Source organism: Pinus tabuliformis, chromosome 1_2 (assembly GCF_031772625.1).
Source record: "Pinus tabuliformis cultivar Carrire ecotype Pingquan chromosome 1_2, CPIR1, whole genome shotgun sequence".
In the NCBI taxonomy this organism is placed as follows: domain Eukaryota; kingdom Viridiplantae; phylum Streptophyta; class Pinopsida; order Pinales; family Pinaceae; genus Pinus; species Pinus tabuliformis.
The window spans coordinates 937,305,451-937,326,249 of NC_142298.1; the positions used below are offsets into that span (position 1 = coordinate 937,305,451).

At 36.8% G+C, this 20,799-nt stretch overlaps 1 protein-coding gene across 1 annotated transcript in view; it reads right to left on the minus strand.

Moving 5' to 3' along the window:
* Positions 1-2,302: 2,302 nt before the first annotated feature.
* The window catches only part of ARFC1 (ADP-ribosylation factor C1), a 29,989-nt gene continuing 11,492 nt past the window's right edge, over positions 2,303-20,799 (minus strand). The window contains exon 2 of the mRNA XM_089396253.1: positions 2,303-2,900. Within this exon, the coding sequence (XP_089252379.1) occupies positions 2,547-2,900 (354 nt within the window). The 3' untranslated portion in view covers positions 2,303-2,546. The remainder of the gene's footprint in view (positions 2,901-20,799) is intronic.

Sequence of the window (20,799 nt, forward strand, 5' to 3'; positions counted from 1 at the left end):
ATGGGCCTCTTAAAGTAAATGTACAACCAAAATAGACTTTATAAGAACCAATAGGATTCAAGATGATGATGTCAACCATGGGGGATGATTTTTGGGTAAAAAAATAAAAAGATAAAAAATAATAAAATAATAAAACTATTTTTTCAATTTGTATTTTCAACTTATCTTCTTAAGGTTTTACTGTTTTGAGTGGAAGTACTCGTTGGATGCAAAATTTTATTCTTCATCCAAAGAGTATCCATGTTGCATACTTGTGATGGACCTTGCTATACGAAAAATGTGAAATACATGGAAAAATGTGATTGCAATCATGTTTTTCATGTCACTGAAAGTATGCAACATGGATACTCTTTGGATGAGGAATCAAATTCCACATCCGAGTGTTCCCGCTCAAAATTTGAGTAAACCCATAGGGAGATAAGTTGAAAATATGAGTTGGAAAAGTAATTTTTGCTTTTATGCCTCTAAAATTTGATGATGTAATCTAATCTTATTTTATAATTTCATGAGGAGGCCCATTTTAAACCTCAAAAGTTCCCTAATGGAACACTGGTACCCCAACTGCTTCTCCGGAGAATAATTCTAAATAATGATAAGATTTTATATGTTATAACATAGTAGTTCGACAAAAACATGGTAAGCAAATTATTTAAATAGGTTTATGAAATATTTTTTAGTGAGAAGAGATGTAAAATGATTTATCGTGTGGATTTCATAATATCCTACTTCAATGGGATAAATGACAAGAATAATTTAGTTACATGGAGTAAAAAGATTTTTGTATTCATAATAGGAAAAAATGATAGATAGAGCACAAAGCTAACTTATAGGAATAGAATATAGTTATGTGATCATTACACTCATTTTTATCAATATCAAATTTTTAACTTTTTAACTTCAAAATATATATATATATATATATATATAGTGTGTGTTATATGTTAATACTCAATATGACTTCTAGTATAATAAAATTAATTCAATAAATAAAGGAATAGAATATGTTTATGTGATCATTACAATCATTTTTATCAATATCAAATTTTAAACCTTTTAACTTAAAGAAATAAATAGTTTATATATATATATATGGTGTTATGTTAATACTCACATAATACGACTTCAAGTATAATAAAATTAATTCAATAAACAACAATTGCAGTAAGTTTAACCAGCTATCATAGATTAATATTATATTTTTATTTGATATAAAGTAGTTAGATTATAGTAAATAACCTTATTAATACAGCCTCACACACCCATTGTTATCAATGCACCATCAAAGGATTCACCCCAAGGCAACTCCAATGCTCTCTCTCCGGTCATTGTATTAGACTAATAGTCTCTCTTATAACGCACAGCTCCTCATTTTTGTAGACTAACAGTCTCTCTTATGACCCTCGGCTCCTCATTTTTGCTCATTTTATGACCCTCGGCTCCTCATTTTTGCTCATTTTTGTATATTCTATGCCTACTTCCCCTATGTTTATGTGACTTTCAATATGTCTTAATATGCTATATGTAAGCATTGTTTTGTTTGACTGCCCAGCACACACCAACCCATGTAATTACTTAACCCATGTAATTACTTATGGGCTAGATAGTCTGAATGTTAGTAAGTTTTTCTTGTTTCTTTTTTCTCTTTTTTTTTGGCTAAACCTGGGATCATGGAAACATGTTTTTTCCATTCTACTTCTCTATGAAATTCCAGAGAATTTTTGAAAAACAAAAGCTATCAATGTAATATCAGCTGCTTTGGAATATAAATATCTTTATAAACTTAAAAAATAAAAATACAAATAAATCCTTATTTATGAAATAACTCCATTTATAATAAAAATTATAATCGCTTATTTATATTTAATTATTATTTTAATTAAACACGGAATTTGAATTTACATAGATATATCAATATTTCACTCTTTCATTCTCCTCAATAGCCTTGCTATTAAGCTTGGTATAATTTAGATTAATAAAAAAGGACACGATTGCTTTTTTTGATATTTTATGAGGCTCAATGACCTTGGAGTCTTTGCATAAGCATTGCATCCTTTATTTCATAGCAAAGCCCTTTGTTTATGAATCCTATGGAGTAGCAGTTTATGAAGATATTGTGTCATATAATCTTGGATGAAAATATAATATGAAATAATCACTTGCCATAGAGAAAACTCAACATGCTAATGGAATACTTCGGAAGCACAGAGTTGTATAAAAATTTATTTCAAAGATCAATACAGTTGATGCCCTTAAATTCACATGTGAACAGATTTTGATCAACTTCTATGAAATTTTGACAAAATTACCCAAAATCAATTTTTAAATTTCCAATACAAATAGACGGCATATTTTGCAAATAAAAGGCACCTAGTAATCACAGTAGAGCGTTCGACATCCAACTCATAATTTATTCGAGTGCAATGCAAAAACCAGCTCAAACAAAAAGGTTGCTTTAAAAAATTACAAATACTTTCTTTGCAAATTAGAAACCCAAGAAATCAGGAATCATCTTTGATACAAAATGATAATTCTAATTCCAATACTCGTCAATTTGATCCAGTTACACGTTGCGCAATCCAGCCCAGACCATCGTATAGTCCTTCCCCTGTTAAAGCACAACAAGCCTGTATGTGCCAATCATGATTTTTTATGGTGTGTAAAGATAAAGCATCACTAATCTCTGCAGGTGTCATGGCATCTTTAAGATCTTGTTTATTGGCAAAGACTAGCAAAACAGCATGTTCAAGATCCTCATGTTGTAAGAGTTTGAAAAGCTCATCTTTGATTATAGCAATCCTCGCTCTATCTGTACTGTCAATAACTACCACAACAGCATGTGTGCCTCGATAATATGTTGCCCATGAACCTCGAAGACGATCTTGACCACCTAAATCCCACACCTGATGAAAACGCATTGCAACAAAATTCAGAGTATGTTGCATTCAAACATTTATAAAGGGAGTTTTTTAAGTACCCATATGAAAACAGATCAAGAATACATGTCTGCATGTCTACTCTAGTAAGGCAAGGCACGACTTACTTTCTAATATCAATATCAAAATAGCCTAAAAAATAACACTAATTGAATGCGATAAATAAACTGTAGCAAACAAAAAACTCACCTATTGATAGGCACGATAACATGATTCTCTCAAGAGTCAAAAGTAGTGGCATGCATAAGCTTCAGTGTTGCATGACACTTTCATAATTTCAAAAGGTGAGTTTGATAATGTATGCCCATTTCAAACAATATGAAAAGCAACTAAGTGTGAGGGCATATATACCCCGTTCAGACAGTATGAAAATAACCAGTCTGAGTATACAACAGAACACAAACAAAGACTTCCAAGTAAATTTGAAAACACGTGCCCGCTCTGGATGAAGGAAAAAGAACCACATGAAGCACGGAATATTCCAGATAAACACCGAAGGTATATGTAGAATGTTGTGTGCCTGATTGTTAAAAATTAATATCAAATAATTAATATCTACGTTAAATAAATATGATTCTTTTTAATATCTTGTCCTGACGATGAACCACACTGGATGGTTCGAAGCGCGTCGACAAAACTCTGATGATGTGATTTTTACCGAAAGTTTTCTTACTTTTCAAGATATTTGTTTCCCAAAGCAACTTCCATACAAAATTATATATTAGAGGGGCATAACCCTTTGTAAGGTTAACTTATAGTCCTCAACCTAAGATTGTGAGAATCATATTATCATGAGGGGTGGCAAGTGCATGGAGGGGTTATTGCTAGCCCAAATGGAACAACAGAATCTACCTTTGTGTGGGGGCTTGGGATCTCCTCAAATAATGACAATGAAGCCTATGTTCTCTAAGGGCCTGTCCATTTTTTATGTAATGGAATCTGTCGAGCCATGGTAATTGGAGATTCAACAATCATTATTAAATAATTGTATTATCGCTGCTACCTAAGATTCTCTCCTTGTCTAGGATAGTGCAGCAAATTTTCAAGTAACCTATAACTTTGGCAGTCTAGAACCCTTTCAGGTCTTATGCAAACAAAACCATTTGGCAGATGAGCAAGTGAATAAAGATTCAAAAATCAGGGATTGCAGTACAAATGGGGATTTAATCCACTCCGCCCTCCCATTACGGTCTAGCAATGATGAATAACCCTCCATGAATTAACACATGTCCATTCATGCAATTGCAACAGGATGACAATTTAAATCTTCAGCATCCAGCCACTGCTGTCCATCTCGTCAGCCTGGCAAAGGAGTTGAAAGGTACGACGGCATTAAAGTTGGAGGAATGTGGGTTGATTTGGCTGTGTATCCAGAATGTTCCCCGCCCTCATTGCAGAATGAAGCTTTCCTGGCAAGAATGTTGGTTCAGCATGGTTCAGTTCTTATTTAAATTGTGAGTGACTGGCATCACTCACTCACAAGCCGTTTCTCTTGGATTCTGGTTCTATTTATGGCTCTTTCATTTGGGTTAGAAAGGCTCCTGCAGCAGGCTGGTGAGCTGATCGAGCTGTCTGTATGTCATTTTCAGTTTCTGGCTTCGGCAGTGGTCCTCTACTGGTTCACATCATCGTAAAGACGTGGCAGTCTCAGCCAGCTCCTGCACTTTGGGCAATGGCATTGCCACTCCAGACTGATTGCTGAATCCTTTGTGAACTTGAGGATGTTAAGGGAGGAATGTGGAAACGCAGCAAGAACACTGAAGAAGCCAAATGTAGAGGGAAATGGAACAAATGGAAAGTAGAGTTTACCAGTCAGGTTAAACAAGATAATAGCACAGGGGATAAATGCACAGTAGGCAATACCAAGCATCTGTTGGCAATCCTGGAATGGGAATGAAAGGTTCGTACTTATGGGCATCCATTGCTGCAAACATTAGCTGAAGAACTCAGGCTGCACATTAGCTTTCTCAAAGTAGAAGTTACATAGAATAGTCATTCATGTTGCCATTCTTGCTGAGTTGTTTCTGCCCCATCCTCTATGGATGCTAGCTGCTCTCAGACCCCATCTACCAATAGCCATCCAACCTCAGAAGACAACCAACTTAAGGCATATTGCTACCTCGTGAACATGAATTGGATCATAGCACAGCAGAGGCTTATACTGTTGTCAAATTGGAGAACGACAAGCACATGGAAACAGGATGTAGAGGAGCCACAAGAGGATATGCTTGAAGTGGTCCTTCATGGACTAGGTTCTTAGTTATCTTTGAATGTTTTTCTATGCTTTGCCAAACTGTTTATTTGCTAGGTCAATTTGTAAGTTAATACACACCACATTTGGAGAAGATGGAGTACGCAATATGAGAGTTGGGTTCCTTTGGATGTCCTGCCTTGCTTTTTTGACTTCTGGCCAGGACCATCAAATATTATTTTTGTATCTAAATGCTGTCCAGTACAGCCACAGCCTCCTTTTATTATAAATTCTTAACTGTTATCGTGGAAAAAAATAAACCAGGTTATCCTGGAGACAAATATACTTCTGGTTCAGGTCTACCATGTGTGGCAATTGAGATCATGTCAGGAAACAGTCCAAAAGATCTAGAATTAATCCGCCCCTTTCACCCCTTTATTTCAGGAACCAGTCTAAATTCCTTAATTCTTGCAAATATTTAAAGTTCATCCTGTTGCAGACATTTACCACGGGGATGTGGCAGCATTTATTTACCTTCTCAGGCATCCCAAAACCTGCAACTCACTAATGCAGATAGTGAGGACAACCATGGCACCAAAGTAGGTCGAGATTCTTCTCTCAAGTCATTGCCAAGAGGTAATCCCTCCTCCAATAACAAACTCCCTTGTGTGGAATTCAATCTCTGGAAATGCCTATGAAAAGGCATATAAAAACTTTATCACCATGGGCAATATTCCCAGGTCAGGTCCCCCCAGAAGCTGTTATCTGCAGCTGAAAAAAAGAATGTTGGGCGCCATATGTTGAAATGACATTGGATTAGAAACCTCAGTAACAGTTTCTTTTTATTCTGGTTTGTTGAGCATACACATTTGGCAACTTAAAAGGGAACACGATAATTAGAAAAACCTGGGTTATCTTCTCTCATTGGGACAAATCTTTCTTAACAATGAATTAAACCAGGTCCACTATCCAAATTGGGTAGAATCCCCTGGTCTCCCCTTTCCTTGCTATAATTTTTGAAAAGTTGTCACTCAATGGAACAGATTAATGTATTTTGAGCCTTAAAATCTTTATGCTCCAAGAACCACTGTATGTGTTTATGTAAAAGTCGAGCTCTCTAATTATCTTAAGGAGTCCTTTGACATGATAGTCAATGACAGAAGGTTCACCCGAAAAGGCAGACTAAATCAACCTGCCCAACTGACACTTCTGGTGATACATAGCCCACAATTTACAAGACATATGAGGCCTGACAAGCAACTTCCTCCCTAAAGGAATAGTAGAAAGAGCAACCCAAAGACCAAGAAGGCTGAACTAAAGTAGCCCATAAGAAACCCTCTTTGTGAACAGCATAAATCCTTTTGTCCCTCAGAAGGAAAACAAAGGAAAGGAGGAGAATCCACCAACTCCAAGAGTGCAAATATCCCCAAAGGGGGAAACGAAAAACTGACGCTGTTGAAACCCGAGCAATTCTTTGTGCTCAAGGATCTTGAGGAAGATAGAAAGGAAAATAAGGACCCCCTACTCCTTGAAAATCGGGATTTGATCTTCAAATGCTTGTGGTCTTTCTGACCCCTTCAAAGTAGCATGGATAGAAGAAATAAACTTGAGAAAAGATGACATTCTTTGCTTGCAAAAAGTAATACTTTATGGATTCAGGCTTCAAACTACTTTGTAGACCATCAGGTTTGCAACACATTCTATTTTCCAGGTATGAAGAAGGGAAAGATTGGATCATTGCTCTAGTGGTCCTAACCTTAACAACCAAATTCTCAAGACTAGAAATGTGGACAGCGCAAGAGCCAGTTGAGAGAGAGAGAGAGATATCTTGCAATGAAGCCAATGATGTCAAGGCCTTGATCTAATGGCTGAGGGCCAGGGAGTTGACCTGGTCAGTGGCTCGCTGTCAGAGTCCTCTAGAACCATCGGGGGGTCCAGCTATATGATCCTAAGGGAATTTAGGAGCTAGGGATACTCCTAGCATCCAAGGTCAAAAGAAAGAAACCCTAAATAGATCTCTCACTGCTCCTCTAGAACTGGGAGAGAATCTGATGGACGAGAAGCACCCTACATTGTATCCATCTAGAGTTTATCCCTCTATGCTTTGAAGATGTATGGACTGATGTATGGTTCGCCACCTTCGAACTGACCTTGATGGTATCAAAAAAAAAACTGATGCTGTTGAATCCCAACCAATTCTTTGTGTTCAAGGATCTTGAGGAAGATAGAATAGAAAACAAGGAACCCCTCCTTGAAAATTGGGATTTGACCTTGGAATTCCTGTAGGCTTTCTGACCCCTTCAAAGTAGTAGCATGGACAGAAGAATTAAAAACTTGAGAAAAGGCGACGTTCTTTGCTTGCAAAAGTAATATTTTATGGATTTAGGCTTCATACCACTTTGTACGTCATCAAGCTTCCAGGAAAGAATAATGGAAAGGTTGGATCATTGCTCTAGTGGTCCTAACCTTAAAGACCACATTTCAGACTAGATTTTCTACCCCAACTAATGCCTCTTTAGTTGTTAGCAAGGACAATTGTTGGGGGCTGGTGCACATTTATGCCTCTAGCCTAGGAGTTGAAATTGTACAGCTATGGCATTAAATGGCTAAAAATATAAGATAATTTCATTAATGTCCATCAAATGACCAAATAAGTGGGTGAATGGGATTGAAGAATACAGCGAGTATGAATATGACATGGAAGTGCAAGTGAAGCTCCTAGTAAAAGCCAAAAATAACATAAAAAGATGAGCCTGCAGTAGTAAAGCCTCAAACCACATGTATAAAACCATGAAAAAGGCATGGTCATATAAAATACCAAGTGATTTTTCCCAAGACTAGAAATGTGGACAATGCAAAAGCTGTTGGAGAATGTAACTAGTTTCAGTCTTCATAATTGTCATTTGACATGTCAATGTAATTTCTATGTATCTATCAAAAGAAGAAACAAAAATGATTTTTGTAAAGCATGAGTTTAATGCCCAAGTCATTTTTTCATTAGGTCAAGCATCCATTGAATGCTACTAGGGTTTGTCATGAGTCCATGTGTCCTTGTCATATCGTAAAAGACCCTTTCAGGCATTTGTATCAAGAAAAGGAAATTATTTTGTATATAAAAGTCCCTAGAAGGCTCCAAAGACCAAGTCGACTAGCAAAGAGGAAGTTGGCCTAGAAAGGGCTATTCGAGCCTCTTGGAAGGCTATAAATATTAAAAAGGAGTAACTTCGATCTATTTGAGACATACATCAAGCATCACATCTTTGGATTCAATTTGCAGTTGGAAAAGAGAGCAAAGGTCCTAGAAAAGCAAGAAGGCTAGCAAAGGAAGAAAAAAGCCCTAGAAGAGTTAGAGGTTTAAAATTTTTCTGCTCTAGCTCACACATGCGAGAACCTACGGTTTCTGGGAATATTTCAGGTTCGAAAGTTGCAACATAGTTTCAAATTCTTCTTTGAAGACCGAAAGGCTAGAAGAGCCTTTCTTTTGGAATAATATTGTTAATGTTGTTTTGCTTCTCTTGGAGAAGGATCATTAGCCTTTCTTTTGGAATAATACTGTTTTGCTTCTCTTGGAGAAGGATCATTAGTGGTTGGCTTGGTTCTTGATGGTAGCACTGGTCTAGATTTTTGGTCTTGGAAGTCTCCTTTGAAGTAATTCTATAAGAGAAGTTATTTATGGGTTTCCCCTTGGAGGGTTTATGCCCTAACTTAGAGCCTATATCTTGTGTTCATATTTATTGATTGTGATCTTCATGGTTTTGGCATTTATTTTATGATAAGAACATAAGCATCATAATGAAGAACATAATATCACAAATAACGATCTACCATCTAATGAAGGAAATGTCAAATTAGATGTTGCCCTAATTGATTTTCCAACATGGTATCAAAGCTAAGGTCAAAGGCAAGGCAGTTGGAAGATCACTAGAAGGGTTTTTGCATTGTTCCACGAAGCCAAGAAAAAGGAATTGTTTTGAAGGTCGAGACAACTAGACCAAGATCTAAATTAGAAGGATAATTTATGGGCTATTTTTTGAGCAAATTACAATAAGATCAGAACTTTGAAATGAGGTTGTAGTCCTGGGCTTGGAATCCAAATTTCTGAGGAATCTAGAAGGACTAGATAAGCTCACTTCAAGAGGTTTGAGGTGCACAGAAAGATATCCATTCTAGGCCAAGAGTCCTATGCATATGTATAAAGAAGTACGAAGACTGTAATCACAAGCTTGTGGACTAATAGCAGCCATTATAGCTAGCCAAAAAAGCACATTATAGAGGAATCTAAACCACAATAATTAGAGGCATTGAAACCTCTAGAGGCAACCCTAGAAGAGGCCTATCCTAGGCCGCAAATTCTATTTCACTTGTCAAGAAAAGTGAATTTTGTTTGGAGGCCTACAATGGTATAAAAGTAGTCTTGTAAGCCAGCAAAAGAGTCACCTTGAAAAGGATTCAAAACCGCAAGTTGGAGAGGCATTTTAACCTAGTCTCAAAGTTTTACAGTGACTGTAGTAAGCCCTAATCAAAGGGTCAAAGTTGCAATATGATAATCATAAGCTTGACTCTAGATTAGTCTTGGGACCCTTCGTGACACTTTATATACAAAATAATTTTCCTTTTCTTGATACAAATGCTCGAAAGGGTCTTTTACAATATGAAAGGACACATTGACTCACGACAAACCCAAGGAGCATACAATGGATTCTTTGACCTAATGACAAAATGACTTGAACATGAAACCCATGCTTTACAAAAATTGTTTTTCTTTCTTCTTTTGATAGATACATAGAAATTACATTATGACACGAGTCAAGTGACAATTATGAAAACCAAAACTAGTTACATTCTCCAACACTCCCTCTTAACTAGGGAGGTATTCATAATTGTCAAATTGGTACAAGGACAATACTCCCTTTGGAAAGTTCTCATAAGAAGAGTCGGATTGATAAGCCTTTTGTAAGCATCAACATTATGATCAGCCAACATTGTCTTTGAGGCCTAACTAGACAAGCTCTACTTCATTCAAGAGCACTATGCTGGGAGGCTTTACATGTGATACTACACTACCTCTACAAGGCACATACCCCATCCGGATGTGCACAAGGTATGTTGTTAAAATTGGCAACTAGGGCTAAATTCCACTTTGGACAACTCATCTGATGAAGATAATCATTGCATTAAATTCCTCTTCTCGAGAGAATCAAAATCGACCTGAAGATTGGCAAATTTGGTTAAGGAAAAATGTGTTTTTGAATTAAAGCAATCTCATGTGCAAATTTTCAAGGTCGGCCTCACCCTAATGTAGGATCATGAAGCCCAAGCGTCACGACTCTTGACCCCATCGATTTATATATATAGAAATGATCTCCAACCTCATTTTCACATCCTTGTGCATTCATCCTTATGACAATAAATCTTTGAGGCAGCGAAATTGATTAGGGGCAAGGCGTGGAAGAATCTGGGCATATCTTACTCATGTTGTAGGTCCGAGTTTTCTCCAAGGCTGACTGCAGGCATAAGTGATGGTCTGGTGTGTTTGGGTACGTGTGGAAACTCTCTTTCAAGAAGGCCTCAACTACATAGTCCTTCTCTTCTATGTTGTAGGCCAAGTTTCTTAGGCAAGTAGACAGAATATGTTCAGGGTAAGTTTGGGCTAAATGAAGAACTGTTTTGGGCAACATTCATTCTCTTCTACATGCCGAGATTCTTCAGGAAAGAAGTCGCACGCTTAAGGGTTGTTTGGGAAATGTTTCAAGGCTATTGTGTATAGGGTTTCACTTGCACAGGCAGGCGGCAGAATTGGGAGGTTGATTTAGGCAGGCGGCAGAATTGGGAGGTTGAGGTGCTTGATCAAGGGACAAAAAAGGTATGAGACTACCTTGGTTTGACTGCAGTCTCTACATTGACAACATGAGAGTTTTGTGAGGACTGAATCTAACCCAGATCAACCTTAGAGCATGAACATAATTACTAGAAGAGGGGTCGCAGTCTTGAAAGGAGGTCTGGAGGTATGTAGAACAGTAATAAAAATCAACCAATAAACCCTAACCAGGATTCAGTCCCCTACTAAAGAAGTTCGAGCTCAATAAAATACTGCTGATGCCATGACCATCATTAGACAATGCTAAATTTATTTGCTATTGACTGAGTGCTCAATTTACAGTATTGGATGGACCATCTACTTGTCTTAGATCTTCAAATTGACTAGTCAATCTGGATGTTGAATTATATTACTCTCTCTCTCTCTGAACATTTGATATTGATAATAAGAAGAATTGATCAAGGGTTTTCCCCATCTTGGGGTTTTTCCCTGGCTTGTGCCATATCCTTGTGTTCTTTTGTCCTGGCTTGTTTTCTATATTTAGCATTTATGTTCTTTCTTCAGTTACTATCAGTGTGATAATGATTCATACAATTGCTAATAGGAATAAGATGGATTAATAAATGGGCTAATATGGAAAATTGAAGTAACTGTCCTAAGCAAATAACATGTTAATAAAAAATTAACACATCCTTTAAGGACTATTCTTATCTTGGATTTCCAGTCCTAAATCCTCAAAGAATATCGGTCCTCTTCGCAACTCTTATCTTGGACACCTGTGCTATCCTCAAAGAACAGCAACATAGGCAAATCTGTAATCCCTGAAACATGCTAATTTTTCTGAGAAAAATCTAATTGTGCAGTTACATACATCCATTTCAGCAGAAGAAAACAAGGTATGGGACAATAAAAGGAAGGAAAAAACTGCAACTTTACCCAAAAATGGAATCAAAACTGATCTTCGTTAAGTGTCTCTGAAAAAGCTCAATACATTGCACAGCTACCAGATATCAAAATCTCCAAACCCCCATTTGGTTTCCCATTTTCACTTTTATTTACCCTCGGAACTAACTGTCTAAGTCAGTTATGAAACTGATCTGTTTTAACAGTTATAAAACAGTTTCTTCCTTTAAAAAAGGCTTATAAAATAATAATAAGTCAATAACTCATTTTTAATACAGCATGTTTATAATTTTAATATTATATATAATATTAAACTACCCGCTTTTTGTCAAGAAACCTTAGTAATAATACATATTTTGGGGTTTTGACCTGTCAAATATATATGCAATAGCATTTAAAAATGGAACAGAAAGACATGTGATCCTGGCAGTAAAACTACTTGGTGGTTTGAGGACCCCCCTCTACCCAATTTTGAAAACTGGACAGGGGGTTTCTCAACAAATCTGGGACGTTGATCTGTGTTGGTAGTTTGGGCACAGATCACTTTGAGGGACCCCCCTCCCATTAAACTTCAATGGGGCTTGGGGCCTCTCATGCCGTCAATCTGGGAATGTAGGCCTCTGGCTCTAGACTTCATCTTCAATAGTTGTGGACATGCTCAACTTATACATACTTTAAACACTACTTCAAGTTGGTTGAATGGGACGCAAATTTTTCCCAGCCAATTTATCTTAGAGAATTCCATCGACCTGGTTGACTCCACCACTCGGTGTGTGAAAAAAAAACAAATTATTTGTTCCATCATCCATCTCCATGGGTAGAAATTCCCTTAAGCAAATCGCTGCATTACATATCTACAACAGATTTTCATTCAAATCTGTCGACTATCACATGATATATTATAAAACAAGTAGACCTGACTGAATTCTATCCAAGTCAATCAAGTGGACTAAGTGATCTAAGTTGACCGCATCAAGAACTTTTACATTTTTTCTGATGTCTTTTGAATCTGCTTCTTGAAGAAACAACTTTCCGCAGGAAAATTTTGAATAATCCTGACATTTTGAAAACACTGTAGTCGAGCATCTCACGAGACATGCATGCTCCACAATTGCATTTTGATGACACGCTGTTAAATGTTTAACAAAGAATGTGGACCAACTACATATAACCAATAGGAAAACCTCTAACACCACCACTGCTAATGATGAATACAAGAACTACAACATTAAAGAAGGGGCAATAATGGTAGGAGGACGAAGAATTTGACAGGTATTCAGTTTATTTGGAATTGACCGTCATTTGAGTATTTGAACAGCAAAGCCTCCTCATCAACCACAAAAAGAGAACTATCATAACATAGGCAACATCAACACCAATGAGCATCGAATATAAATTAACACCAACTACACATGAAGGTGCCAGTTTCAACAGTGTTGAAAGACTTAATAATTCTTCGAGAAAACGTTGTTTCAGTTGGATAGCATTGACAAGATTTTTTTCTGCAGATGAGGCTTCGTCTAATTCAACTATTTTTCTGGGACATTTATTTTCTTCATTCTGGTTGCTTTTGCGGACATATCTTTAGTGGAGCATCATCCTTGAGAATGTACAATCGATCTTTGAGTTTACAGATTCTCTTGATCTATCATCTACATATAACTTTCTTGTGCAGTAATGCCAAATATCATCTACAAGCAATTGATCAATTGATCATCGACGAAGGATCCTTTTAACTTGTATGTCTTCTTTACTATAAGTAATTAACAGGCACTTTGAAGATTTTGCCATCTTTTCATGATGCTGCCAAAATCTTGCCTTACATTGTGGGTGGCAAAAGAAAATAAGAAAGCTTAAAATTGGCCGGCCCCGCAAATGATCTGGACCAAGGGCCCTGAATTGTATTTCTTTGTTCTAGAAATCAAGCACAGGTCTCTCTTCCCGGAATTGACTGCAAGGCTTTTAAGTTTTATTCTTCTCTGTTTGCAATGCTCTGTTTTTAGGTGTCAATTGAATGACACATACTCCAAATTTGTATGCAAAAAAAACTTGGCAAGCGCTCTGTATCTCCTCTCATATGTCACATATGGATATGTTCATCTCCTCAAAGTGCTACGCTTTGGGAAATGTGCAAACGCGTATATCAATCCACTAAGCCGAGAATTGTCAACGCTGCCTTCATTGGTCTCTTGGCTGGAAAACAGGTTTATGGGGATATGCTCTTGCTTTGAGTTGGGACCTCCAATGGCCAACACTACTCCAGCGACAAAGGGAGTATAAGTTGCTCTAATAAAGACAACAACGCTTTGCTTAATAGCCACATTTCTCAATACTCCACTGCCACTAGATATAAATTACTCCAGCATATCCAAAGACAAAAACACTTTCCTAATTGTCACATTGCTCCAGCACTCAATGGAGGGTCAACAATCGAAATATTATTGATAAAGGTATGAGCATTGTGTGTATTCTCATGCCATTGGTTCCCAATGTTTATTCGAGCAGTTTTATAAACTCTGAATCACTTTTCTCATATATGCGAGACAGCATTCAATCACAGATACTGAGATTCCCAAACAACCCCTCAATGAAAATAGAATTTGGGTGATCTTTCAAATCTATCTGAAACTTCTCTTGTACCAACATGGCCAGATGAGAACCATCATCTTTCCTAAGGAAAATACAAACACTATCTACATTCATCTTCAGCTGAAACACAACTCTAGATTTTCCAGTGCCCAATGGCCCTTTAACAAATTCAGGGAGTGGATTGTTTGACTGGAGGCAAATGGAGAATTCAAGTTCAAAACAGTAACCAGGCTCCCTGATATAACACAAAAATTGCAGGTTTTGCACAGGTAATCGGAAAATCTTTGGCATTTTAGCTTTGCAAAATTTTGCTACAACACACAACAAACTCTTCCGACCAATGGAATGCACTCACTCAGGCTTCCCAAGTGGAGTCAGGCGCCCAAGTGTGAACTGGAGCAGATGTGTTAGTAACTTAGTAGGTTGTGAACAATATGTTTTCTTAGCCAGCAATCTAATCCTTTCACTTCAAGAGAGAGGCATATATACACTCAATTAGGCTTGAAATCCAGGAACTATTGTGTTATGGGATCAAGGTTGGTTTTCGGCACAGGTGCTAGTCTTGGCTGAAATATAGCACCAACTATGGCAATTGTATATTTATGAGCTCAAGAAAACCTGAGTAAGACTTCGCAATGACAATGATGAATTAGTTACAGCATTTAACCCCACTGGTGGACAATACACAACTAGATTGGGCTATAACTCATTGCAAGAACTTGATCCAAATGCAAAGCATTGGTGGCACAAAAAATTATGGCTTATACTAAAGAACCAGGTTCTCCCCTTTCACTAGACTAGTACAAGAACATAGTGAATTACTGCAGCAATTACGGGATAAACCCAACATTGAGTACTACTACAGATTCTTCTTCAATAATCACAGCCAAAAGAGGTACATATCTCTACCACTTCAAGCTACTTAGGACATTTGGCTGGCCCATAGCAAAAGACTTTTCGAAGACACTTATAAATCCCATGTGCAAGTAACTCTACAGGTAATTACTATTAAGTTAATTCCCACTCATAATGTGGGTGAAGTTTAGTCCAACAAGGATATTGCATGGCTTTACTTTGATGATGCAAGCTAGGGTAAAGGGAAACTATATGGTGAAGGTTTTCAGTTGCATCTTTCAAAAAATCATTTCATCGCTAGCAAGGCCAACCTAGACATTGGCACAAATAACCTGGGGGAATTCAATACATTGCTCACACGACTGAAATGTTCAGTTGATAGGAATATCCAACAACTACAAGTTTTTGGCGATTAAAGGTTGATTATAAATTAGATGCTAGACAGAATACATGTTACCAATTTGGGCCTTTTTCACATTGCCCACCTGTCGAAATCACACAAGGAGCTCTTTCAAAAAATCACTGTTTCACATATATACAGAGAAATAAATATGCAGCCTAATGCTCTTTCAAAAGAATCTATGATCCTCCCAAAGAACAATACATCTGTCTGAGATGAATTCAAGGATCAGCAACATGTGGCACATTTTTAGAACAATTTCATTGACACTTTAACTTATATTTTGCTTCATTAAATGTTTTTATTTTTAATGAAATGTCTGGTATTGGATGCAAGCTCTAATTTTTAGTCTATCTGAACTAGAACATCACCTTCCATAGAGATAAAGTTGTAAGATTAATTTGTAAGATTAAGTTGTAATATTGTGACCTAATTATTCTCCAGTACTGTGCATCTAGAGCCTTTGGAATGTACTTTCAATTTTATACTGAAATAGAAGGTGTGATTTTTTTTCTTCGAAAAATTTATATAGGCACCATCTTGATTCTTAATGTAATCTTACATTGATATAATTCATTTCTCATTTAGGCTGTGTATCTTTTGTATATTCTCCATAGCATAGTTTAACATGGTATCAAAACCGGTCATTTTGGCCCAGAGCAACATCAATGTATTGTGTCAAGATAAACACTGGCAATTGTCGCGGTGTACAACTGCAAAAATGCAGAAAATGTACAGATGGGACACATTCAATTAAATTAATGCAGCAAATTCATAAACAATTTACAACAATTTCCCAAAAAACGTATGGTGCAACAATTAGAAAAATTGACGGCTTGAGTATAGACAACTCAAGTATAACTATACAGCAGCAGCAGTTCCAACCAATGTTGCAAACATCGGCATCGGGATAAAATCGGCAAGGGTCTGGAAAACCAAAAAATCGTAAAAATCGGGAAAATATCAGTAAAAATTGGTAAACATCGTCAAAATCAAGATACCATCAAAATATTCATAAAAATCGGCAAACATCGGCTAGGCCAAAAAATCGCGATTTTGAGATAAAATCAGGATGTTATCGAGATGTTCGCAACACTGGTTCCAACTTACTATATGGAAATGTGATTAATTTTGTACGGTGGTTCAATCAAATCTGTACAGCAATGAAAAATTGGAAAGCAGCTTGAATTGCAAGACAGCAACTCAGAACCGCTCAATTCACAAAAAATGAAGAATAAATCGATTTAATTAAAACTGTGTCGTGATCACCAGAAACAGAAATATATACAAACAACCAGAAATTCAAATATCGCAAGGCCCGCTTAGCTGAACAATTATTCAGAAAGTGTACAATGGTGATTCAATTTCAGTGACAGTATGATGGTTCAAAACTCATACAACTGATTTGTAATCAAATTCATAGGGAAGAATTAAAATTGAACAGAAGAAGATAATATTTTTTAAATATAAAAAAGGTCATTTTTTATAAATATGATCTTAAACATGTAATATGGTTAATAGAAAGGTTATTATACGTAGAGATATCTACTTTTCAATGAAAGACTCCCCAAGCGCACACATCTCAATGGAAAGGTGAAGCTTTGCAAGGTGATAATGACAAGCATGAATTCAAAAGTCCTGTCATAATAGCAGGTGCAGAAAAGAAGATGAAAAAGAAGTGGAGTAAGAAAAATTAGAACTGAAGTTGGAACAACAAGATGGCAGTCAGTCTTCAAACAATTAAAGCTAGTTTCATAAAAGACCAAAATGGTTCGATCGGACTCTATAAGATGCTAAACAAAGATGAGATTCAGCAAAGAAAGAGAAGAAGAAGGTCAAAATCACCAAAACAGGTAAATGTTGCCTTGATGAGTGTTGTTGTGCATTCTTATGTCCTAGTTTCTTTTAATAAAACAAATCGAAAACAAGAACGGAGAGTGTGGAAATTTCTAAATCTGACACATCAGAAATCCCTACTGCATTATCTGGTTTATTATCTCCTACTTGGTTCTTTCCATTAATAAGATATTTATAAATATAAATATCGAAATAAACACAAATGCAGCCTTCACACATATACAAATCAGCAACATAAATAACTGAGAAACACACAAGGGGCACCGTTATTTTTGGACAATCGTCCCTGGAGAAACCCAATGTGGGAAAACCGGTGCAGCAGATATGAGGGTTTTATTATTATGCAGTTTTCTAAATACAACTAGGGTGCCAGAAATGGCTCACCCTTCAAAAATTTTCCTTGGCAGAAGTACCTCTCCTCCAAGACAGATATTCCGATTGCTCAGCAACCAGATGACTGAACTCTCAACTCTCAATCTGCCCACGAAAATTCCTCAACGTTGCCTCTTCAGCCCAGCGTCAGCTCTGCAGCCCTCTGCGTCAACCTCTTGGCTCTTTGCATCAGCTTCTTAGCCCTTTGCATCACATGCGCTGGCCTACTCATCCTCTGTGTCAGCCTTCCAAGGCTCTGTGTTGTCTCTCTGGCACACTCTCTACCTCTCTGCTATGTATTCTCGACCTTCTGTCGAACTGCCCCTCACTGCAATAGATCACTAACTCGATTTTTCAGCAAACCCTGCCCCTGAAAATTGAATTCTTGATCAAGTTGGTGTGTCTCCAACTAACCCTCAAACCTCCTCTTATATTTTTCATGTTGACGATTCAACGGCCGAGATTAAGTCCGTAATCAATGGCTAAGATTAGATTTGGTTTGATCCTCGTTGTTTAGAACTTTCTCACCCATATTATATTAATACACATTAATATTTTTATTTTCCTTAGGATATACTTAGGAACCCCATTAAAAATATTAATTATTTCGATATCTCTCCATCCAGGTGGAATTTCCCCAAACGATTTCTGGGTCTTGGAGATCTCATGTGCCTTAGGCTTTGCGGGTAAAGGAAAAGAAAAATCAATATGTAAGTTGGTGAAGGTCTTGTATGGACTAAAACAAGCCCCTCAAAGATGATATGAAAAGATTAACAAGTATCTTAAAACAATAAGTTTCAAAATAAGTGATTTCAATCCTAACTTGTATATCAAAGAAAAAGGTCAAGAAATCATCATTATGGTTGCACATATTGATGACATAACAATTACAAGCAGTAGCGATGAGTCGATGACTTCATTCAGGAAGGAAAAGATAGTCTTTGCAAATCATTATGACATTTATATTAAATGTAATTATAAAATTTGGTGAGTGGTTCCTGTGGAAGTTCTTGGTAGTTTTAGAAGGTCTTATACATGAGAGTTGTTGTCTTAGAAATTAGAATGTAGGAAATTGTTGATTGCCTCTTTAGGTGCTTGCTTGGTGGAGTAAGTGATTTGTAACTTCTTTCCTAAGTCTAACTTAGGAAAAGTACAATAATTAAAGTCAATTAATTATTGTGGACTATTAAGCCAAAGTTAATAATAAAATTAAACAATGAAATTATTTAAGTGACTCAGATATGATCTCAAGTGAGGCAAGATCTAATCTCGACTATCAATTACTTAAGAGAATAGGGTTAAAGATTTCGCGAAATGAAGTTATAAAATAAGCCTAAGGGAGAAGTGAAGACATACAAGTGGAGGAAGTGATTTTCTCTAGTGCAAGAGGCTCGGCGAAACTAAAGAGAATGGAGGAAGAGTGCAGGGAAATTTTAAGAATATTTCGAAGAGGCCGAGTAGCTAAAACACAGAGGAGGCAAAATTTTGAAGAGGTCAATTTATCCAGTGGGTCAATTTTTTTGAGTACACAATGGTCATACAAGGAGGAAAGGAGAGAAGTATGTTTGAACCGTCTCTCCTCTAATCATCTTGTTGTCCTTCAACTGATTCTTTAAGGCAATAATCTGGTTCAAGTTACTAATTGCAAACATGTCAATTAGTTTGCCATACATTTCTTTAGCTTTCTTCAAACCAGAAACATAAGTAATTAGATAATCACTAAGAGAATCAAGGACAATTTTCCTAGCTTTGATTTCACCCTTTTTATGTTTGGATTTGACAACAACATTTGAATTCTCTATTGGATCAGCTACTGTGCCTTCAACATACTCCAAAACTTTGTGTTCTTCAAGAGTGATATTTAGCCATGGACCAAAGTTTGAAGCATAATTAAGCTTCTCCTCTACCTTGAAGTAGGACGAAGTCATCTTGATCAAAAAAAACTTTGGCGGCAAGTGGGGTCTCTTCAGGTGATCTCTGGTCTCCTTTGACTTGTCTTTCACCAAGGTTTTGATACCATGTTAAAAAATCTGAAAGTTCTATGCAGAAACTTGAAAGGTCTATGCAGAAAATTGAATGTTATATGATGTTACAATTACTTAGTGTGCAGATTTCTTCTTCAAAACTTTTCAGATCGACAATTGTGATGCATAAATCATTCAGAATTCATCAACATGGAAATTTGGCAAAGGTAGAGAGCAAGTGCCTTAAGATATTTAAGGAGATGGTATTTTTTGAGGCGAAAGTTCCCCAGCTTCCGTTTCACAATGTGTCAAATTTAAAGCAATTGAGATACCTCAGTTATGAATCCAATAACTTGAAGCTATCCAAGATGCCTCCAACTTTCAGACACATGGAATTTGATGGATGATTACATTGCCACTCCTTCCAAATTTGAGACATAAAGAAAGAGAGAGAGAATGGGAATGAATAAAGTTACCAATGTCTGATCAACTTGCAGTTGAAGTGCTCTTGCTCTTTGCTTGAAGATCTCATTCTCTTGATCAGATCTTGTCCTTCACACTTGCTCCAACTCTTCTCTTGTTCTTACTCTTCTCTAGTTCTTACTCTTCACCTGCTCTCACACTTCTCTTGCACACACTCAACACTAGCTCTCCTTCAGAATGAACATGCTACATCATCTATCACTTGCTCTTGCTTAAATAGATGAGAAAGGAGAGGAGTTACAAAATGAATTCATGCCTCGAGCCAATAATAAGATAATCAAATTCCATGAAGGAGGAGTTACTTGAGGAGAAGTGCAACTCATCCCAAGAATAGAGAAAGGGGTACACATGTCTTGAGGAGTTATAATTCGAGTTAAGGAGACAGAGAGTTACACTTAGACAAGAAAGAATATTTAGTGAGAGTTACAAATTGA